At 34.1% G+C, this 24,605-nt stretch overlaps 1 protein-coding gene and 1 long non-coding RNA gene across 2 annotated transcripts; both read right to left on the bottom strand.

Annotated features, from left to right (window-relative positions):
* Positions 1-343: 343 nt before the first annotated feature.
* On the bottom strand, positions 344-7,861 carry LOC112290677 (cation-chloride cotransporter 1). Its single transcript, XM_090255271.1, has 16 exons — positions 6,393-7,861; positions 6,114-6,266; positions 5,892-6,003; positions 5,458-5,549; positions 5,240-5,354; positions 4,977-5,077; positions 4,575-4,636; positions 4,059-4,298; positions 3,721-3,832; positions 3,395-3,589; positions 2,792-3,192; positions 2,417-2,578; positions 2,055-2,254; positions 1,500-1,895; positions 1,118-1,411; positions 344-967 (listed from the first exon to the last, which is right to left on the bottom strand). Exons 1-16 carry the CDS (start codon positions 6,521-6,523, stop codon positions 755-757), a joined length of 2,979 nt encoding a protein of 992 aa, XP_090111397.1. The 5' UTR covers positions 6,524-7,861; the 3' UTR covers positions 344-754.
* Positions 7,862-8,154: 293 nt separating this feature from the next.
* On the bottom strand, positions 8,155-9,371 carry LOC149987921 (uncharacterized). The gene is made up of 2 exons (XR_016506010.1): positions 9,146-9,371; positions 8,155-8,993 (listed from the first exon to the last, which is right to left on the bottom strand). It is a non-coding gene; the product is annotated as an uncharacterized LOC149987921 (long non-coding RNA).
* Between the last annotated feature and the right edge of the window lie 15,234 nt (positions 9,372-24,605).

The raw sequence follows: 24,605 nt of genomic DNA on the forward strand, positions 1-24,605 counted from the left end.
AATGGTCAGTAACTGGATACATAGAGTGGACATTTCAACAATGTGAAGTGACAGCTCCATTCTACTAGACATGCAACATGGCAAGAAGGCTGAAAAACTTGGGCTAAATACCAGCAGGGTCTAGGCTGTATTTACATTGTAGCACTGAATCTTCAGTATTGAAAGCTTGGAAGTATCATCCAGCAACTGGATCCAAATGAATCTCACATGGGAGTGCAAGCACAGCACTAAAACAAATTTCTAAAAGTACCCTAAAGTATGTCCCAATATCTGAAATGGAAACCATGTGCCATCCAGATGGTGTCAATTCAGCACACTAATGGAAATGAGCCCTTCTATGTGAGATGTTGGAAACAGTAGTCTCTGGTATCATTCATGTATGTGCTTTACACTCAAACCAACAAGTGGATGGAAAGAATGGTACTCTACTCTAATAAACTAAGAAACTATATTTAATCATCAAATAGTTTGCAGGACCGCTTGAATTGTGTATGTACCTTACATTTAGGTGCCCTTGATTCTTGTAATGGAACTCTAGAAAGTTCAATACAACAAATTTGACAAAATAATCTATATCTGCATTGAAATAAATGAGTGAAACAATCAATGATGCAGAGATTTCTGATTCCTAAACCAGACCTACAAGTTAAATGGAAGAAAGAGTACATTCTATGAAAAGCAAAATCTACAAGATACTAGGTAGATTGTAAAGTCAACAGCTCCTTGGAAAGATATTACATTGCACCTATCTTCATCATGTGAAGATGGTGACAACATCACGACGGTATCCTCGGACCATAAGCAATCTCGGTATGCCTTCAACAAGGCAATCCATGTACTCCATATAGCAAAAGCTTGGCTGGTGAGGAGGGGGGGGAGGAAGACTGACTAATACAACGGCAGCAAGTGCTGAGTATCGCTTGATTATTGAATTCAACTTTAGGGAGATGTACAAGAACTTCTCGACCTGACACACAAGCAAAACACTCAGCACCTACTTGTTAACAAAGCGACTGGTTTTTCAAAATGGACACTTGTCATGCATAAATGGAACCAAACAAAAGGAATTCAGGTAAAGTGTGTTCGATAAGGGCGGAAATATGGGAAGAATACTGACCTGTTGCTCATCCAACACTCGCTGTTCCGTTTCAGCCTGCATGATAATGCCTTTTTTGCTCTTCTCCACCATCTTAGCATCACGCTGGACTATCCTTCTCCGAGACTTGGAAAAGGCTTCTACTGCATACACCCTCCCTTTCTCTCCGCTAGATTCATCTTCTGCTTGACGAGCCTTCCAAGCTTTCATACTAACCACAATAACTTCAGCCTCCATCCGCAAGTCGTACAAAAATTTCTTCACGTCTGTTTTCAACTCATCAGCCTCGCTATCTTCCTCTGCTATACAGAAAACCTGCATACCATGGAAACTATTAGGTTCAGAATTCTATGAGCTTTAATGAAATAGCAGGATCACATACCAAGTTGCATCAATGGCATACCCGAATCCTGCAGCTATCGAAGCAATCTCTTGCGCGGAGCAATTGTGACAAAAGTAACATAAGTCCACCATCGCAAACGATCCAATAAAGGTCGATTGTTCCATATTGTTTTTGGTACTCGCCAGGCCACATATCCAAACCCTTCACAATTACAACTGCTTTATTGGAAGTAGAGCAATCGTTGATAACGGTAACAAAATTATCAGGAATACTGCTGTGCTTCTCTTCTCTCCATACTTCAGGGTACCTCATGCAGACAATATTGGGCTTCAGATTAGCAAGCCCCATAGTTTGCAGTATTAATCGAAATCCATCAACCATAGTATTGGCCACAATAACCTCTGCAACTCCTTCACATTTCTTGTAGTCGATGTATGTGCTCAGAAATTTACAAGCCTTTTTGAAGAGATCAAAAAATATTCAGAAAAGCAAGTCAGAAGTTCGTATGGAAAATAAAGTTTGAATTGTGAATAAATACTGTTCAAAAAGAAACTATATTTCAGGACGCTAAATTAGTTCAACATATTAGTAGCCTTGGGAAACGTAGGTACACACCTGCCTGCTTTCTTCTGTTTTGTCCTTGTAATCACCCTCAACAATTGAAGCAAAAATGGACATGCCACGTCCTTTCTTCTTCATACAATTGGCAAACTCCGCCAGTTTAGGATGACATGGTACATCATCTGGCAGAATGCCCCAGGGCTTACAAAAGATGAGAGGAATCGGATACCAATTCTTGGGATGCACAGGCGTGGCTGCATCATTATCAGAAATAATACCTTTGTCAAGTTTGTGACTAAAGCTAGAGTAAACATGAGAAAGGATCTTGATTGTACGACATCCACAGATCAGAATCAGTGAAAATTCACAACTGGAATATAGAAGCGCTCAAAAGAAGGCCTAAAGAAAACACCGACCTCCTAGGGATCGCAGGCTTCGCAAAGCAAGTTGGAAATAAGCACTTTTAAAACCGTCTCCCCAGTCACCGCCTTTACCCCTGATACTAACATACCAATAGATCAGACTGGCGAGTGCCAGTGATACTACTGTAAAAGACCATGATATAAAGAACATAATGCCTGCAAAGGGCAATGCATGAGTGAAATGAGAAACATTAAGGAAACGATCAATCTGACCAACTGATTGTAAGCCAAGATCTAGACAACATGAAGATTGCCTCAGAATTGAAACATTCTCGTGTCAGGTCTAACGCTAAATTAAATACAAATTATAGCTCATTCAAACCGTACGCAAATGAAGTGTTCACATTATGAGCAAGTTAGAGGACTTACAGATGCAAAGGAGAGCACCTAGAAGGGAGAAACTCCAGTGATGAAATTTAAACCGAGGTCGCCAGCTAGGAGCGTCAAGAAGGTCAAGTAGGAGACAGGACAAGTTTACACCGCCGTAACAAAGAAGGAAGAACATGGTAATAATGGGAGTGATTAGATCCAGGTTGCCCAGGATCACACAGCCAGCACAAATCAGCATGGTGAAGAGTGTTGCAAGGTGAGGCTCCTCATCATCATGTACTTTGAAGTACTTGAGAACAGGAAGAATATCGTCATTGGCAATTGCAGCAAGAAGACGAGGAGCACCTGTCAAACTCTGCAGGGCTGCTCCGAGAGTGGAGAGAATGACTCCGACTTGAACGATCCACGGTACAGGCCAAGCAATGGTTGCTGTCAACAACCTAGACACAGAGGTATTGAATTAGAGTTCAGAATGTGGCCTGCCTTCATGACAGACTTCTGTGAACGCTACAAAGTTGATTCAGAATGCATCGAATACTTCTAGAGAGAATTATTTAAAACATAGGCTAGAAATGAAGATCATATTTAGAATACTGATTATCTTCTCCATTAATTTAAAAAAATAAAAATAAACAGATTCACCTATCAGTCAATAGCACATCCCGAGTGGCAACTGCTCCAAACATCAAAACAGAGATCAAGTAGAGAGCCGTCGTAACACCAATGGCAGATAAAGTTCCCTTGGGAATGGAACGCTGAGTATCCTTCAGAGAAGCTGAACGGTTTGACCCTGCCATAATCCCAGTGACAGCAGGAAAAAATAGGCCAAGTAGGTTTCTGTAATCATACAAGTCACATCAGAAGTAAGCATCCCTCACAAAATCTAAGCTAGAGAATCATATTCTATTTTGTAGGTGCAATTTGAAAGTGTTGATTAACTTGACCTAAATGTAAAAGTGGTGACATACTCAAAATTCCAGTAGACCCCAGTCGGAGCTGGTATCCCAGCATCATTTGTGGTTTGATAACTAGATTCCCAATTGCCTTTGAACGTATCAAAGCTCAGGCCCGTTATTCCCGCTGCAATTGATCAAACAGTACAAATAGAACATTGGTGTACACGTTATGGAGTTCATGGAGTAGATCCAAAACGTATAATGTGCTATAATATTATCACTTTCATTTTTGAATGTGAAAGAAAATTGAGGAAAAGAGTTGTGATGGTGACGGCATACTGCAACATCCTAAAACCAAAACTTAAAAGAACAAACAAAAAAGAGGCAGCGACAATGATAAGAGGTCTCACATGTATCGCTGTCTCCACGTGCTGTGAAGACACCAATGAAAATGAAGCATATCGACAGAAGCACAGGAATCAGAAATGCCGGGCTGACCTTGTTGATAATTTTGACTCCTCCGAAAACAATCAAGCAGAGCACAACTGTAAGGACAATACCATACACCTGAAGGTCATGTATACTTGGGCTCTTCATTACTTCAGACACTCCTGATGGTGAAGGTGCTAAGTTCAAGGAAGTCACTGTGCCTGCATACATTGCAACGGCACAATAGAATGTAAGTATGTAACATAATTATTACTGAAGTGAAATTCCAGAGATGCCCCGTGCACAAGTGCACGCCATAAAACTATGCCCCATAGTTATATCCTATATACGTCAGAAGGAACAAGGAAAGGTGCAAGCAAATAGCATGCACTTCAAGATGAACTTATAGCAAGCTTAGTTCAATAAACCAAAAACTATAGCGTGTAAAAGCAAAAGATGATACCTAAAGTGAAATAAGCATGAAGTAGATAACTCACTTTTAAAAAGACCTGCCTCAGGAATTGCATCCAGAAATGTTTCCACAGCTCCTAAAATGTACCTGCATTTATTGTATGCTTCTGTAGATTACTATGCTGTAAACAAACACCTCTTTCAAATAATAAATTTATATATCAGGAACTCAAATTAATAATTTGTAAATACGTAAATTTCATAAATCATACATGTAACATAAAAATCCGCAAACAGAATTCTATGTGTGTCAATCTGATTATCCCTACCGTAATAAAAGTTTAGAGAAAGAAAGCACTAAATACTGCTCTCATATTTGCAAACAAGTACATGACATGTGGGTATTCCTCGGAGAGTTTCAACACAAAACCCCCAGAAAATGGAGGATCGAAAGAAAAGTAGTATTCAGGTGGGAAATGTGAACTCACAATGATGCAGCAACTGCATTGCCCAGGAAGAAACACAATCCAATACTTACTCCAACCTCTGGACCAAGAGCCCGACCTATCAGGTAATAGGGACCCCCACCCTGTAATAGAATGATAAAACGTTGGAATCTTATGGAAGACAAACTGCTTCAAATATAAAGTCCTTAAATGATTTACATGCATATGTCCTTGAGACAAGAGTATTGCAAATACATGATTGATTGAATTTCGACACATGAAATTCCTTTACTCAAGATACTAACCTTCATGGCTCCATTAGTAGCAATAGCACTGAGGGAAATGCCAGTTAAGAATGTGCACAGGCAGCACAAACATACTAATAGAAGGCTGCTCCAGATACCTGCTATACCAACAATCCTGTACAGCATCCGTATCATTGACAGAACGACAGAAGTAGTCTTCGAACTTGAATCCACACATTTATCTAATAATGAGAAAAGTACCGAAAAATCTAACTCACCATGTGAACCGAATATAAAAAATAATGCCCAGAATGTTCTGGAGACATGGTACAAAAACTCCCATCAGGGTACCCATTTTCCCAATTTGTGCCTGCCACAACACAAAAGGGTCGTCAGCTTGCAGAAGTGTGAAGATGAGTCTTAAGCATTCTTCTTTGAAAAGATAAACGAGCCGCAGTTGCAGGGAATAAACCATAAACTTGTCACACCGTATGTTAGCGAGAAAGAGGATGCTCAGAACTTATGAATAGCTAGCTAGACCAAAGACTCAGGTATTGCTCACCGTGATATATGCTACATCCAATTAGCTGAAACTTCAGTGGCAAATAAAACATCGACCACGGAAAAACGTCCGTGAAGGTTTTCGGAGATTCTCTGTACTGAGCTGTTATTAAGAATTGAATAAGAAACTGTGTTAGCTCCCCGAACATACCTCGAAAAATAAAGAAATATAGCCTGGATTTTCTCCAGGGCGATCAACGTCGATGGAGTATTCATCCACATCTCTTGGGCTTTGTGGCAAGCCAGGCTGCTGGCCTCCCATACTGCGACACGAAAGCAACAACTCTTGGTCAGGAAGTGCATTAAACTTAAGGCCTCGCATAATTAAAACTGGACCGAGAATATCTTGATATCAGATTGCGGAAATGAGAACCTTTTGAGTCCTTTGACATCCACAAGTGGATCAATTTGGTACAGCTCCAGCTTTGTTTCGCGTTCAGTCTGCTCGAAGATCGCCGTGTCTTGTTCGCCATTTTCCTGTTGCTGGAGCTTCTCTGATACCCTCGTATTCACGGACTTCAACTCCCTGCTCAACATCGAAATGGAAATGTAAGCTGCTTAATTTTCACATGAGGATTGCCAAACGTCAAGAATTTCAAGAATCCTAAGAAAACTACTGTAGGGATTGTTTCTGGAAGAATACGCTACCCACCGTTGCACAAATGGAGGAGAAGGTTGCCGTGCAGGAGGAGAATGTGGGGGCGATGAAAGATCCATAGCAGTCATCTCTTGCGCCACAACTGAGAGTGCGGCTGGCTCTCCATTCCGTGTGCCATTCTCCATCTCTCCTTTTCTCACTTCTGTTACTACAAGCCCATTACTACACTCATCTACAAATCAAATCTTCACTACTCTTCTTTCGTTCAAACTTGAAGTCTCAAATCGTTAGTCAACTTTGAGTATTAATTCGATGACACGATCACCAACTGCCACTCATCTTCAACAATTTCCAAAATATCAGGACAAATTTCTTGCGATCCCAGAAACAATACCAAAATCGAGAAAACAATATAAGCAGCTCTGTCGCTACTACTAATCTTTCGTGACAATCCGTCCACTTCCAACCCACACTTCAGATCCAAATCACACGGATCACGACTGGCGACCTCGACCAAGTCCAATGAACAACCGACGTGACTCCAATGCCAACTAACTCCGTCTCACTAGAGCTCCAAGCAGCTGATAAGCACTTAGATCCACAAATCCAAAAGAAGCTCCAAAATCTCTACAATCAATAGGAAACGAAGACAACCAGAAGTGGAGAGCGCAGGTGTGGGATGTGACGTGATGATTGAACTCAGATCTGGGACGAAGATTGAGGAAGCCGTGTGGGGAAGTCAGGAAGTGATGAGTGGGCGATGGAGAAAGTCTCGGAGCAGCAAGGATGGAGAGGGAGATATCCCGATTATCATCAATAAACCCACATCAGTAAACTCTCCAACTTCCACTCTCAGTGACAGGGTTGAAGATCTCTCAAGATGCAGGAATTGCTACCTTAGTTTTAAATAATAAATAAATAAATAACCAACCTGTGTCTTGTGGCATTGCCATATGGTTTGCTCAAACTTCCACAGTTGCTAGTTTGAACGCAGGCACCATTACTGGGGCCACCAACCATCCATTTTCCATTTTCGGCACCTGTCGAGTTTTCGGCAGTGATCTAACAATTTATGCTGGATTTACCCAGGATAACTTAATCTGAAAAGTCCAGTAAAAGGTAAGCTGAATAAAATGTAAGGAACGTTATGTTGGAAACAAAGTGGTTCGTGACAAAAGGTGTCAATTTGTTTTCACGCATAATTGTTTCCTAGAAGTTTCGAGGACATGGTTGGATTCTTGATCGCTTGGAGGATTGACGTGACCATCCTATGGTATTCAACGTCTTAGCTGGATGTATTTAGTCAATGTTGGCCGGTAGAGGAGCCAGCTTTGGCAAAACGACACGTTTGCGACCGCCTGTGCATGGACTAATGCAACATAATTTCAAAGTCTGCATTTGAAGACACTAAGAATGAACATCCAAAGATGTAAACAGTGTCTCCAGCTCTCTCTGGATGGACAGTGTCTCTGACTGCAATGGCGTCCCATTCACATTGAATATCAATCAATAACGACGTACCACGAACTTCAAAAATCGAACACAGTCGAAGCAATCACGTTCCTTCTCCGTCCACGATGAGAAGGTGAAACAAGCGCATCCAAGAATTTGATGAAATGAAAGACAGCTCCCTAAGTCCCTAAAAGTCTGCCAGGACACGTCTCGCCATCATGAAAGGTCACTATGGGAGAATTTTCTCACATCTGAGCTCGACATATTATCATTGCCACTCAAAAGAACGCTAAGCTAACTCATGCAATCGATCAAACGATTTTTACTCACTTTTCATTCATGACTGCAAAAAATGAGATCCATCTAAAATCTTAATAATGCACTCATTGCACAAATTAAATCGTTCCAAATCATATAGGTACATGACCCCAAAGGAAGGCCCACTTCGTCAAAGATAATTATCTTAAAAGCTAAAAACATATCTTTAGCCAGATCGTGAGCTAGAAATATCACTGCGTCCAATCGAACAATCTAATCACATCCTAACTTGACAGTGAAGGCTTCAATCTCAGATATCTAGGAATGGTAAGTTGATTTCGGAGTACTTTCAGAAGCTTCCATAAACAAATCTTTCTCTCGTGCTCTCTCAGAATCTTCGTCAATTTTTGCAAAAACATATACGTTTTTTTCGACGTGCACAGTTTCGGTATTACCTTCCAGGCTCCACGATTGGTCCTAACCATTGCTATCAACGCTTGCGGAATCTTTGTCAGTGGACTCTATCGTAACATTGTTGTAAACTTCACAACAATGTTGCGTCGAATGGCAGATCAACAAACCGAGACTAGCTAGAGGAAAGACGGAATCACAGGACAAGTCATTGCGGAATATGGTAAGGTGCAATACCTTCAGTAGATGTGCTGCTCTTAGACAGTGCATTTGGGATTAGGCGAACCTTCCGGTTAGAGAAGCATTAAAAACTACAAAAGTACAAGCCTCCACCAAAAAACAAATGCGATCCGAAACAAGATTTGTAAATACCTAGTCTAGAAATGCGACTGTTTAGGGTTGGAGATCTGTAGTTTGATAGCGTTAAATGCAAGTTTTGGACACCTCTTGGAGTTATACACAAAATTCCTGTGCAAAGAGTAGCCATCGAACACCGCCCATGCTCACGTCGATGCGGCCAGGATTCGCACCCATCTTCAAAAAATCAGGTGAAAAAGTTAATCTCACGACATTCGACAACCACAACAGACAAAACAAGTGCCCAACTAAGAACTACATCAAGTTGGTAACTGCCAATCGCGCGTCGACATCGCACAAATGCACTAGAGTTGATTCGATCACAGCACCTTGTTGTTGTGTTGATAGGAGATATTCCATGAACGAGATCTGGACCGTGCGGAGTAAAGAAATGTGGTATAACAACAAAATAGCGAAGGGGAAGGACATGCATGACATCATCATCATCTTCGCAACTGAGCAAACCGTGTCACCACGCCATGTATTCAAAACAGAGGCCACGCTGGGACACGGCGCAGCACACTCACTCCTCACTCAGCCTCCCTCGCCAGGCTCCCCCCCCACTCGTAGAATTGTGTCGCTGAAACCTCCCAACTCAATCGACTAGCTCCGCCATCGTGGGCCGTCGGATCGTATGCCGCTTAGATCCAATCTCAACCGCCGATCGGATTTCCGGGAAAGGAGGGAGGGAAAGTAAGGGAACCAGGGAGGTGGGCAGGTTGGGAACTCAGAACCCATTCCTCATTGGGCCCGCACTGATCCATATTCTATCCCCTCATTCGGCCCACACTGATTCACATTCACATGGATGCTGAAGTTTGTTCATGGGCTGCCTCTCAATCCCAATTTTCAACCATCACTCTTGATTCAAAGAATATTTTTTTTGTTGTCATACACAACAACAGCACTCAATGTACATGATCCTATTGTTTCCAGGAAGAATTTTTGCAACTCAAAAACTTTACTCATTAATTTTTTCTCAAAAACAGATATTTTACAAACAAGGATTCATTCATTGATTATTTTCTTTGTCCTTATAAAAATTAGCCAATTTATATTTTTTCAAATTTATTTATATTTCTTTGTACATGAAATAAAATATAAATTGGCTAATTTTTATTTTATTTCATTTCATTTTTATAATAAATATATAATTTACATATATCCTATTGAGAAGAATGTAATATTTTATTGTTATATTTTATAAAAAATTTAAGAAAAATCATTTAATTAAGTTTCTCTTTGAGATATTATAAGATTTTTTTAATTATTATATATGTCATAAAAACATTTCTACAAGAATCATGTATAAATACCATATGGGAAATATCACTAAATCAAATAAAATTCTTATGTGAAGTGCCAAATTTTGCACCCAGACTCTTAATAAAAATCTAAATCTATAAAGAATAATTTTACATCTAGTCAACATTACATCCTTCTATATCTAGTGCAATAATATTATTTACTTTTAAAATTATATATTGGAAATAAATATATAAATTAATTAATATGGTTAATATCGCATTATATTGTTACTTAAAATCAATATTTAACTTACAGATTGCAACTTCTATTATTAAATTCCTACATTAGTCAATGATAGTGTTTTAAATTAAAATTTAGTAATTATAGGCCTCATGATTAAGTTGCTCCAATGATAATTATTTCCAACTTATTTTCCATCTACTTTTCACCATCCATTTGTTTTGGTAGTGAAAAGTATTCACCAATCATGTCTATTTTATTTTATTCTTAGCTATTTTTTATATTTATTTTTAATTGCCAATTTCTCCTTAGTGACAAAAATAGTCAATATTCATATCTATTTGTAATTTTTTCCACGTATTTTTCACCAATAATTTTTCTTTGATGATAAAAATAGTCACCATCCATACTTATTTGTAATTTTGTCTATCTATTTTTACTACCAATTTTTCTTTAATAGTAAAAAAATAGTCACTATCTATGTTTATTTGAAATTTTTTCTACTTATTTTTTCCAATTATTTTTTTCAATTTTTTTTACCAATTTTTTCTTATTATTTTTATTATTTTTTAAAAAATTAAAATAATATAATAAAAAATTCTTAAAAAATTTATAAAGTTATTATAAAAATATTGGTGGTAAATTAGATAGAAAATTATGTAATATAAAGATTTTTCATTACCTATTTCTATTAGAAGAAATAGAGTGACAACATGAATAAATATCTAGTTAAAGAAGAATTAATCAAATGATGACAACAATTTCAAATTTTATTAAAACTTATTTATCACAACTAAAACTTATGCAGATTCATAAGATAAGTTATAAACTTCTCATTGAATTAAAAAAAGACTTGACATTGTCAAAAATAATTGTACTTATATTGTGGAGAAACTAAGTATATTTTTCAACATTGTCTAAAGAAAAAATTCAATCAAAAAATGAAGAACATAATTGTTAATAAAAATAATATATTAAAAAATAAATTTATCTAGCTATAATAAAAATTGTGTAGTCATACTCTTATGTAATATCTAATAAAGGTCATACTCTCTTCTTAAAATCTTCACCTTGTTTTAAAATAAACATCTTTTTAGGGCCTAAAAATCACAAAGTCTTTGTCTTGCTAGATTTTTTAGTCTCAACTTTTTTTTAGATGGCAACTTTGCTAAAAGACATAATATATCTTTAGTAAAGATAACAAAGTCCATACATGTAGAAATTATAGATGGTCATTCTTTATATTTTGGAGATAATAGCCATGAAATATTCCTATAAATGTTGCAATATATGGTCATAATAGCTTATTAATACTTTATATTATCAAATATTTTTATTTAATCTAATTATTTTAAGTTTATTTTAGCTAAAAAAATATAATCTTCAAATAGATTAGATCATTTATAATCATAATTTTTTCCATAATATAACCAAGATTTTTATTAATTAAATAAAAATTCATATGTCTAATATATTCAAATCTTTACTTGTAGGTACAAGAGTTTACATGCATGCTACAAAAGAAAGGTCATTCTTTGTTATTTATACTAGATCTATTTTTAATTAAAAATATTTTAAATGGCATTCTAAGATAATATTAAGATTATCAAGATGTTTATATATATATATATATATATATATATACATACTTTGTTAACATCCTTCCTATAATTACTCAATTGATTTTCAAGAAAAAACTTAATTGCCTTTTTGACCAATCTATAGCTTATCACTACATGATTTAGCTTCATAAAAACAATATATTGATACGAACTTGGCCAAAATCTTCATATATTATTTAAAATATTTCAAAGAGAACCTATTTCATTTGTAAAGAAACTTAATAAGTTCCAATATATACTTTTTGTCTAATCTACTTGATATTTCGTTTTATAAAGAAACACAATAAAACATGAAGTTTATGCTTTGAAAACATAAATTTATGCTTCATGTTTTGTTGTGTTTTCTAAAAACTTTGAAATATAGTACTATATATTAAGGTAGATAAGTAATTATTTTATATAACTACTTCTTTAGCATATATTATTTTAAATGATTGTTTTATGATAGATCTTAAAAATAATTTAGACTATCATGGAAAAAAAGATTTTGAAAATAATAACAATCATCTAATATTTTTTAAAATTTGTTAATTATTATTGAATTTTTATAAAATATTTTTTCCAAATTATTGTTCTACTTACATTTTTAACTTATAAGACAAACTTAAGTGGTATAAAGAAGCCAAAGTAATATTTAAAGCTTCAAAGATAACTTCTTATACAACACAAATCTTATATAATATTGATTTTTTGAATGAATTTTTATAGAAATAAATGCAATATACTTTAGCTTAAGTGCAATGTTATTACAAATGGAAATTGATGACAATCTTTATCTTGTAATTTTTTACTTAAGAATATTTTTGATAGATGTAATTAGTTCTAAGATCCACAACAAAGAACTTTTTGTAATTGTGGATTCATTTCAAGAATGGTACTACTACTTAGAAGGCATTAATAGTCTACTAACTAATTATATAAATCACAAGAATATTAAGTATTTTATACTTTATATTAAATTAAAATTGAGCTTATTAGAATATATTTTTATCAAAATTCGTATTCAATATTATAAATTGGCCAAAAATCAATAATATTTATTAAATAATTTTTTGAAATATTTTTATCTTGTTGTTATGGATATCTAACTAAAAGATTTTAAGAATATTTTAAAATATTCTATTGAATTCTAGAATTCTCTAAAGATTTTAAAAATATTTTAATAAATAATTTTAAAATATTTTTAGAAAATCCTAAAAGATTTTTAAAATATTCCAACGAATTTTAGAAAATTTTAAAAAGATTAAAGAAGTTGTCTGAGAAGCTTTTTAAGATTGCTTTATCTTCAAGCAATATAAAAACTTCTCAAGAAATTTTGTAGAGTTGATTTGTCTTCAAATAATATGAGAATTTTTTAAGAAACTTCCTAATACCTAATATATATTGGAATTGAAACTCAGAAGATCTTCAATATTGACAACACATCTCTTGAAGCTCTATCTCATTTTTCTTAGTATTGATCTTCTACACATCTAGTTTATTCAAGTTCATGCTAATTTTTTTGTTGAGAATCTTTTGTTCAAATTCTTATTTGGTATTTTATATAATATATTTGTACTAATTTGTCAAGATTGTCCTCTTATCAATACTAAAGTTTAATCTTTCTTAATAAACAATACGCTATTCTTCTTCTTGAAGGCATTTAAGCACTTTAAAAGTTGAAAAGTATCATCTTTTAAATTGATATTATTTAAAAACTTTCTTTTATTCTTTTAAGATAGTTGGAGGTGAAGATATTAGTATAATTGAATCTTTTGAGTCCAAATTAGATGTTATTTAAAATACATTGAATAATTTATCTTGTAGAATTATTGAAATTGAGAGATTTTTGTAAGATTTTATGGTGATGCAAGACCTGAAGCAATTCAATCTATAATGCAATTACTTTTTAAGCTTCTACATCCAAAGAAATAGTGGCATTTGTACCTCAATTAAATAAAATTACTTATTCAACAACATAAAGAGCCTTGGATTAATCTTTCAAAATTTTTTGATGGTACATACTCTAAGTTTTGATGATTTGTTAATCAATTCAATTTATAACTTTTCTACAACTTAAGTACTATTCAATAGAAAAGATGCAAGTTGGTTTAGTTGAAACCTTACTCATAAGAAATGCCTTATCTTTGTTTGTTCCTTTATTTGAAAAGAGATCCCCAATCTTAAAAAAAAAAAAGAAAAAAAAGAAAAAAATCTTAGATAAGTTTATTATTTTCTATCTTGATGATATCTTAATCTACTCCAAGACTCTTGAAAAACATGAAGAACAAGTGAGATTAGTCTTGCAAAAGATACAAGATATAAGATTATATGCCAAATTAGAATAACGTATATTCTATCAACTAAAAGTAGAGTTTTATAGATATATTATATTCAATAAAGGCTTATTAATGGACTCGAAGAAAGTTCAAGCTATAATGGAGTGGATAATTCTAAAGACAATATGAAATGTATAATATTTTTTTGAATTTATTTATTTCTATCAAATACTTATCAAGAATTACTTGCTTGATATCCAAAGACAAATTCAAATGGGAATCTCAAGTAAAAAAGGCTTTTTAAGATTTGAAGGTACTTTTTATTATAGTTCTAATTTTAATATATCTAGATTTTACAAAGGTCTTTTATTTGGAGATTGATGCTTCTGACTTTACACCAAGAGATGTACTATCTAAAATGAGAAAAGATGAAAAATTCCACCCAATTGCATTTTATTTAAGAAAATTTTCAGCTATGGAGATCAATTATGAGATTTAAAATAATAAAAACTTCTTGTAATTATAGAAGCATTCTAAGAATAATATTACTTGCTAGAAAGCAATATGCATCTTATGATTGTATATACAAATCACAAGAACTTGAAATATTTTATCTCAATTCAAGATTTGAATTGCCACCAAGCTCATTGGAATATGTCATTATTTTGTACTGACTTTCTAATTACATATTGACAAAGAAAGCAACAAGGACTATTAAATATTTAATTAAAAAAATTATATCTTATTTCAAAGGTCAAAAGAAGTAATATTTAATTAGTAATATACCACTTTCTTGAAGCTAGAACAATTTTAACTTTAAGCTACTTCTATAATTATATCTTTTGATTCAAGTTTTTTTGAATAAATTTTTGCAACATCATCTAAGGACTCATTAGTTTATAATATCAAGCAATGCCTTGACAACAACAAGCTTAAATTCATAGAAGATCTTTTGTATTATAAAGATTTTTATATATTTTAGAAGGACCAATGTGACTTTAGGTTTTTTAATCTTCTCATAATTTTCCAACCATAGGATATTTTGGATTTAACAAAATATTAAAGTTTATCTCTGAAGATTTTTGGTGGCTTCAAATAAGTAATATCATGAAGAATATTATCCTCATGTGTAACATCTATCCAAGATCTAAGAATTCTCAACATCATTCTTATGGACTTATTTAGCCATTTTCAATTCCAAAGAAATCATGGTCTTTAATATCAGTAGATTTCATCATTAATCTAGTGCTATTAGCTATATTTCATGCTATCTACATTATTGTGGATTGACTTACAAAGATGACATATTTTGTCATATGCAAAAAGGTAATTTTTAAAGACAAAATGATAAGGCTTTTTCTTAATAATATATATAACAATATCATAGCCTAAGTGATGACATCATTTTTTATCAAGGATCTTAATTTATATCAAAGTTATGAAAATTCTTTTTTGAAATATTAAAGGTAGATACCAAACTTTCTTCTATCTTCCACCTTCAAATTGATGGTTAAACAAAATAAGTCAATTTAGTTTTTGAATAGTATTTGCAATGTACCATTAACTATCAATAAGATGATTTGATCTTGTAGTTATCTTTAGAAAAGTTTTATTATAATAATATTTTTTATACTTCAACTTAAAAAACACCATTTTATACTAATTATAATTATCATCCAAAGCTTGATTTGTTAAGTACACTAAATGATAAAAATCTATCAACTAAAGATCTTGCAAAGCAACTATTATAACTTAAGATAATTTTATAGTTCCATTTGCAAGCAGCTCAAGATTTTTTACAAAGCATCTTCAAATGAATTTAGAAAGAAATTCCTTCCTTTTTAAGTTGGAGATAAAATATAGCTTCTTTGACAAAATTTTAAGACCAATTGGTCTCACAATAAATTAGACTACCAAATATTGAGGCTATTTTGTATTCAAACGTAATTCAATCTAGTGGCTTATTAATTGAAACTACCTATATCTATAAAGGTACATCCAATCTTTCATATTTCTCTCTTAAAGACTTATTTAGAATTAACTATTTTAAAAAGAATATAACCATAACTGCCTTGCATTAGAATAAATAAACATGTAGAATATGAGGTGGAAAAGATTCTTGATTTTTAATGAAGAAGAGATAAGTTGGAGTATTTTATTCATTTGTATGGCTACTATATTAATGAATATATGTGAAAAATAGTAAAAAAATCTAATTAATACATTATAAAAGATATAGAAATTTTATCAATACTATCTTAAAAAATCTAAATCTATTTTAGGATGACTTATCTATACAGCTACTTCTAAGATGTTATATATAATAAAAAAAAAATCATTAGTCATAATAATCTTAGAACTTAGTATATCCATTTTATGATCCAATATGTCAAATTAGAAAGTGTTTAGAGAGTCTTTAGATCATAAATAACAAGTAGACTCAAAATTGAAGTTTTTTATATCATTCCTACTAATTCAATTGTTATAACTCTTACAACCTTTGTAAGATCATTTTTGAGATAAAGTTGGACCTTCTCAAGGAAAGAAACAATCATGCTACAATGAACTTAAAAAAAAAAAAAAAAAAAAAAAAAAAACTTAAAGATGATACTTGAGCTTTGGTCATTTTATTGCAAATATAAAACTAATGCTCCTTGAAGAACTTGAAGTTGAAAAAGAAGATTTCAAAAATATTCTTAAAATATCCTATTGAGTTTTAAAATATTTTAGATTATTCTTTCAATATTCTTATAGAAGATTTTAAAAGATATTTAGAAAGTTTTAGAAGGTTCTTAAAATATTCCAAAATTTTTTAAAAAAATTTAGGAAGATTAAAGAAGTTGTTTAAGAAGCTTTCTAGAATTGTTTTATCTTCAAGAAATATGAAAACTTCTCAAGAAGCTTTATAGAATTGATTTGTCTTCAAAAAAATATTGATTTTTTTTTAAAAAAAAATTCTAATATCGAGTATATATTGGAGTCAAGGCTAAGAGGATCCTTAGTCTTAACAACACATCTCTAGGAGTTCTAGCTCACTTCTCTTATTATTGATCTTATATACATTTAGTTTAATAAAGTTCTTACTAACTTTCTTATTGAAATTCTTTTGTTTAATTTCTTATTTGGTATTTTATATAATATATATATGACACTTGCATCAAAAGAATAAGATTTATCTTTTAATCAATAATTAAAAAATTCTTCTAAAGCCAAAGTAATTTCATCTTTATAAAATAAAATCAAAATTGATTGTTAATTAAATATTTTTTAATCAAGTTTAATCAAATATATCATTAAATCTTCTTATATAAGATATCAAAAATAGTTTTTAAAAATCTCATCATACTTCAAAGTTTGAATTTAAAACCAATATTTTTTATTTTCAAAAATATTTATGTATTTTAAAATATAAAATATAATCATTGAAAAATATACCATTAATCATAATTAAGATGATTAGACAATTATTTTGATTAGTAGATTTTTTCTATTGTAATATAATATATTTATTTATTCAAAATCTCTTTTCTATGCTAATTATGATTATCATCTACAACTTAATACTTTTTATTTCTCAAGAATTAATAATCCTATTACAAAAGATTTTGAAAATTATTTATGAAAGCTACATGTAATAAGGATAGCATAATTTTATGAAGCTAAAGAATAATATAAGATCAATGCAAATGCCTATTGTAAAGAACTTCAATTCTATATTAGAGATAAGGTACATTTATTTTATTGTAATATTTAAAGCAATTATTCTTTTGAGAAGTTGGATTAATTATAACTTGAAATATTTATTCTAAAAGAGATCAATCTAATTGCATATAAATTATACTTATTGGCATCTGTAAAGAACCATTCCATGTTTTGTATATCTCTTCTTGAGCCATTCAAAATAATGAATATACTAGAAAGAAGATAGATGCCACTTCTTCTTTTAAGAATGAACAATAATAATAAGAATAAAAAAATAAAATTGAAGAGATTTTGGATTCATGATATTGCCAAAATATGTTAGAATATCTTATATATTGGTGCAAATATGATATTAATGAATATACATAGGAGCTATTTTAAAAAATTATAAATGCAATAGACAAGGTTGATGTCTTTTATCAATAATATTTTTCAAAATTAAGATGAAGATTCAAAACATTCCTTGTTATAAAGCAAAGAATTTTCAATAAATATTGCATTCTATCTTTTATTATTGTATGTGGATTTTTCTATATTTGTGATATTAATGAGATATAAAATCTACAATCAATAAATTTAATACAATAGCTATCTTTTGTTGAATTACTAGACAAGGTGTTGAGATTGTTACAACCTTCAAAATAATGTAATAGAAATAAATATCCTTAAGAATAAAATATTATTTCTGTCATGGACACAAAAATACAGACTTGAGATCTAACAAGAAGTTCAAGAAGAACTGGCAAGAACTAGATTAATCAGATGAATACAAGAACAACACCAAAGAGATGAGGTAGAGCTCCAAGAGATGTGTTGTCGAGACTAAAGAACTCTTCAGCCTCGATTCCAATATATACTCCTATTTAGGAAACTTCTCAAGCAACTTCTATCAACTAGGAAGCTTCTAGAAGGTTCCAGAGACTTGCTCCTAGAAGGTTCTAGAAACTTATCTCTAGAAGGTTCTAAGGACTATGTCCCTAACATCTTCTACCAACTAAGAAGCTTCTAGAAGGTTCCAGAGACTTGCTTCTAGAAGGTTCTAGAAGCTCGTCTTTAGAAGGTTCTAAGGACTATGTCCCTAACATCACCCCCTCCTTTAGCTTCAAGGTCTCTAAGAAGCAATGTTGTTGTCAATCAGTACGAACGCAAGAAAATGAAGATCTGTCGCATAACGTCTGTTATGAACTCCAACTGTTGTTCACGAGATAAGTGGTTCATTGGCCCTTGAAGCCAATGGTAGTGGCCCACTCCTTCAACTTTTGACCAAGTATGAACTTCCGTGTCTTCATTGTGAAATTGTCCTACAAATATGCTTTTTGGTTGACCATCATAAGCAAGCTTGGACTCAAATATAATCACCAGTGATCGGTTACTTGGTATCCTCTATCGTCGTCGTGGTGTAGGTGGTTCTTCATCTCGAGGTCACCTTCGTGAGCTAGTTGGTTGAGATAATCTGACTGGTATAGTATCTATTTCTTGGCTATCCATATCAGAAGACCAAATTATGGCTACTGAAAAAATTCTATTTTATCTTGGAGAAAATAACTACATCAACTACGAATTTTGGTGGTGCTCTCCCCCTTTCTTATATTCTTGGGTGAGCAAGCTTCAGAAAGAAGCTATCATCAAACCGACTTAGGTTTATGAGGATGTTGTTGATGAAACTCTTGTACCTTTTGCGGCGCATTGGCGAGATTTTCAGCTAGCTCCCACGTTCGCTCATTAATGTCGTAGCCGCACCAATGAACAAGATACTCTAACTTGCCCCACCTTTGCCGTGAATCTAGTACCTTTTCAACCTCGTATTCCTCGTGGTTCTCGATCTCAATACTAGGTGGCGGACATTGCATTCTTCCAGAAAAAGACGACTCTCGATAAGGCTCTAACAGAGAAACATGAAAGACTGGATGTACCTTCATAGAAGCCGGTAATTCCAGACGGTACGCCATTGGATTGATTTGCTTTTGGATGATAAATGGTCCCAATCTTCAATAGTCTAACTTATCACATGGTCGCTTGGTCTTGATATTCCGTCGAAGAAGCCATGCTTTATCTCCAATTTTGAAAGTAGGTGCTTGATTCCGAAATCTATCTGCAGATGCCTTGTAGGATTCTTGAGCGGATTGTAATTGAAGCTTCAATGTATTTTGAAGCTCTGATAGTTGTTTCGCAAATCTTTCAGCTGCTGGATTGTTATTTGTTGATGGACTCAATAAATCAAGCTTCGGATGATACCCATAGTTAGAAAAGAATGGTGTGTATTGAGTCAACGCATGGAGGTTGTTGTTATATGCAAACTCGGCTAGCGACAGATATGTGGTCCAATCGTCTTGCTGATAGTTAATGCTGCATTGTAAGTATTGTTCCAAGACTTAGTTCACCCTGTTCCGTTTGGCCGTCAGTTTGAGGATGAAAAGCCAAAGAAAGCTTCATATCCACCTTCATTATCTCAAAGAGAGATCTCCAAAACTTTGATACGAACTGGGTTCCTCGATCTGATATGATATCATTTGGTAGTCCATGATATCGATACACATTATCGAGAAAGAGTCTTGTTGTGACTTCATTGGACGATGTTTTCTTGCAAGGGACAAAGTGCACCATTTTTGTAAGCCGATCTACCACGAAAAAGATATTGTCAAATGAGTTCGATGATGGCAAGTCCGTGATGAAGTCCATGGAAACTGAAGACCATGGTCGACGTGGAATCGAAAATGGCTGTAGGAGTCCATAAGGGCAATGCCGAGGATTCTTGGATCTTGAACAGATGTCGCAGGAGAGGACAAAATCTTTCACATCCTTCCACATTTGGGGCCACCAAAAATCTCGAGAAATAAGCTCCAAGGTCTTGTTGAATCCAAAATGTCCTGCAGTTGAAAAATCGTGGCGAGATTGAAGAAATCGGAGTCATGTTGGTCCTTTTGGAAATATAACCGCTCCTCAAAGTATAAAAGATCTCCCTCCACCTTGAACTTATCGTCATTGGCATGCGGCTTAATATCAATGGCTACTGAATCTTCAATGGTCACGGCACGTACCTTATTCAGGAAGTCAGCATCAATTGGCAAAATAGTAGCGCAAAGCTGAAATTGCTCTGGCTTTAACAATGTCGTGCATTGTTGATGAAATGCTACTTTTCCAACCTTTGGTACAAGATACGATCTCCTCGATAAGGCATCAGATAGGCCTTGCTGCTTTTTAGGTCGATAAGTGATAACAAAATCAAACCTAGATAGCAACATATTCCACCGAGCTTAACGTCGATTTAGAACTTGAGCCGACATGAAATACTCCAAATTCTTGTGATCTGTGTATATGGTCACTAGATGTGCAGCTCCTTCAAGAAAGTGACGCCATTCTTAGAAAGAATCTACTATAGCAAGAAGTTCCTTATCATGGATCTCATAATTAATTTCAGCACCAGAGAACTTTCGAGAATAGAATGCAATTGGATGGAGCTTCTTGTCTTCTCCCATTTGTGAAAGTATAGCTCCTAAATCAAAATCCGAAGCATCAGTTTCTAAATAAAAAGCCTTTGTAAAGTCTAGATGTACTAAGGTTAGAGCTGTAGTAAATGCGATCTTCAAGTCTTGAAACGCCTTCTCTGCTAGAGGTCCACATTCCAACTTATCCTTGCATGTCAACCAAGTGAGGGGAGCAGCAACTTGAGAGTAATTTTTGATAAAGATCCGATAGAAGTTAGCAAAATCAAGAAAGCATTGTACGTCTCTAACCGTCTTCGGAACCTCCCAAGACACAATTGCTTCTACTTTCTTGGGGTCCATCTTCAAGCCTTCCGTAGTCTCAACAAACCCCAAAAACTCCATCTCTATTTGGTAAATAAAAACTTTTCCAACTTGGCATATAGTCCTCGCTCGCGTAGTTTCTCCAAAACCAAACGAACGTATTTTTTATGCTCTTCCTCATTTTTGGAGAATATCAAAATATCATCCAAATAGATGACAACAAAATCATCAAGGTGCTCTCGAAAAATATCATTCATCATATGTTGAAAGACCGCTGGAGCATTGGTAAGACCAAAGGGCATGATATTATACTCAAAATGGCCATACCTTGTATGGAACGCTGTCTTCCTCTCATCTCCTTCCTTGATTCGTACGAGGTTGTAAGCTCCCCTTAGATCAATTTTTGTAAAGATCCTTGCAGGTCCAAGTTATTCTAAGAGACCAAAAATCAAGGGTAATGGATAACGATTCTTCTTTGATACCTTATTGAGGCCTCGATAGTCCACGCACATCCGCAATGAGCCATCTTTCTTCTTTACAAATAAGATGGGTGCTCCAGCTGACGATTTTGAATAACGGATGAAGTTCTTGGCTAGATTGTTATCGATGTACTTCTGCAATAATAATTCTATAATATTTAATATAGAAGCTTCTTAGAAATTTCTTAGACGCTGCTTTGACTTCATAGGTATCTTTAATTGACTTTTTAGATTAGAAACGTGGTCAACAAGTTGGCCATGTGCCACACATGTTGTTAGCTTGAAGATCAAGCTAACTATGTGGCCCACAAGTAGAAAAACTTACCTTGTAAGTCAAGGCATGTGCCCTACAAAGTCAACACATATTAGAGGTCCTATAGAATGTCGCCACGTAGCCCCTAGTTAGAGAGTATATATAGAGACAAGAGTGAAGGCTTCTTCATTCTTGTCAACTCCTTTCTTGCTTTCAGTCTAGTTTCAAGGGTCTATAGTTTTCTTGTCTTTTGGCAATAGCCATTCCAGTTTCTCTTTCAATATATATACTTGTTTATATATATTTTGTTACCTCTCTTGAGTGAATGCTCACTTGTTTGAATTATTTTTTTATCGAGTTCTTGTCCTTGACAGATTGACAAGAGTGCACTTACAATATCAGAGCTTTGTTTTTCTTGAGTAAGAGTGGATTACCCCTTTTTCTTGACAGGACATAAGCGTATTAGAAGTTTGCGGATTACCCACTTCTAAACTGATATTGTTCTTAGTATCTTCTTTGTTATCAAGTCTTTTCTTTTTCTTTTGTCTTGAGCAATATCAGACAAATTTTTCTTCTTAGTATCATTATGGCAGAGCTTGTTGAAATGAAGAGTGCAATGGCACAAATGCAAGAACAATTGAGGGATTTAATGCTTGCGATGTCCTGTAGTAACACGAGTATACAGTGAAAATAAAAAGAAAGGGGAATTTTATTAATATTCAGTTACCTCGAATATTGGGCGCAACGACCAACTCCTGTACAAATACTGAGTGGCCAGGTTCAGTCACCCCGTTATAGTCAGCCGAGGCATACTGAAATGCTCCATTCAATTCCAATAACAGGAGTCAGCAGGAAGAGAAGGACCAATTCACACAACAGGTTCGAAGAGCCAATTGAATCCAATTTCGAAAATCCAATCTGGGTCCTCTTACCCAATATGAGACCTGAATTGGCCGGGCAACCCAATGCAGATCCAATTACGGGAACATCCAGGGAACGTTGTTTGCGGCAAATGGATCTCTTAAAGGTAAAAACGGAGGAGAAGACCTTGATGACGTGAGCCAATTTCGGATCTAAGCTCTGACGGTGCGAGCCAATTTCGGATCCAAGACGGAAGATTGAAGGAATTCAAGAGAATAAGGTTAGGGGAAGAATAAGTTTGAAGATCAGGGGGGTTTTCAAGTTTTTGTAAGGTTACTAGTTCAGTTTTCATTGGAAGTTTTTGAAGATCAGGGGGGTTTTCAAGTTTTAGCAAGGTTACTAGTTCGGTTCTCATTGGAGGGTTTTTGAAGATCGGGGGGGATTAGAGAGAGGAGCTTCATGATTTGGGTCGTGGAAGGAAAGACACAGAATTTGGATTTTTCTTCTTCGTAGAGTTTTGGGAAGACTAAGGCAATCGTTGCTGAAGTCAGTATTGTAATGGTGAATCGAGATTTTTTAATGAAGTGGGTTTGAATACTCTAGACTGTTTTGTAAAATCGAGTTACGTCTGTGATTGGAGGATTAAAAGGGTGTCTATAGGATTGAGTTTACGGAGTGAATGAAATTTATTGGGTTAATCTAACAAGACAGTCAGTAGATACAAGATCGTAAGTACAAAGCGGTATTGAAGATTAACAGTTTGGGTTGTTCGAGGTACTCTGTAACGTCTAGAGACCTACTAGCTGGGGCAAAAAAGGACTTCGACAAGCAGTCGAAGAGCACCCATATAGATTTACGGTACATTGTTGCAATCGTTTATATTCCAGCAGTCAAAAACTGATAGACTGCTTGACTATCGGCGAATCTCCATACTACCTTCTACAGCCAAACGCCCGGCGCGTTCTCGAGCAGGAAAGCACGTAATACGACAAAAAGTGGTGAACGCGACGTGAAAGCTTGAGGTAGAAAGTATTGGATTTTGATTGATTTTATCTTTATTTTTATGGAAAACGAAAATAAAAATTTTGAAGGATTTTTGGGAGGAGTTTCTGGTGGGGAGTCTTCTTAAGGACAAGGTATGCACATGGATCCATCTATTGCTAGTTTGTTTTAAGCCTTCTCATTGTCAATGCAGCAACAGCAAAGCAATGATCGAAACGAAGCTTTGGCAACCAAAGCATTACAAGCAGTGGTCAATAAAATTGATCAATTTGATGGGAGGAATATTTCAAGGTATTTAAGATGTTATGTTCGTGAAATGTAATTAAATCGAGTTTCTGAGAAGAAAATGGTTGCACTATTTGGACTTGCCACGATACC

The sequence above is a fragment of the Physcomitrium patens genome, chromosome 13 (assembly GCF_059467195.1).
Source record: "Physcomitrium patens ecotype Gransden chromosome 13, ASM5946719v1, whole genome shotgun sequence".
Lineage (NCBI taxonomy): Eukaryota > Viridiplantae > Streptophyta > Bryopsida > Funariales > Funariaceae > Physcomitrium > Physcomitrium patens.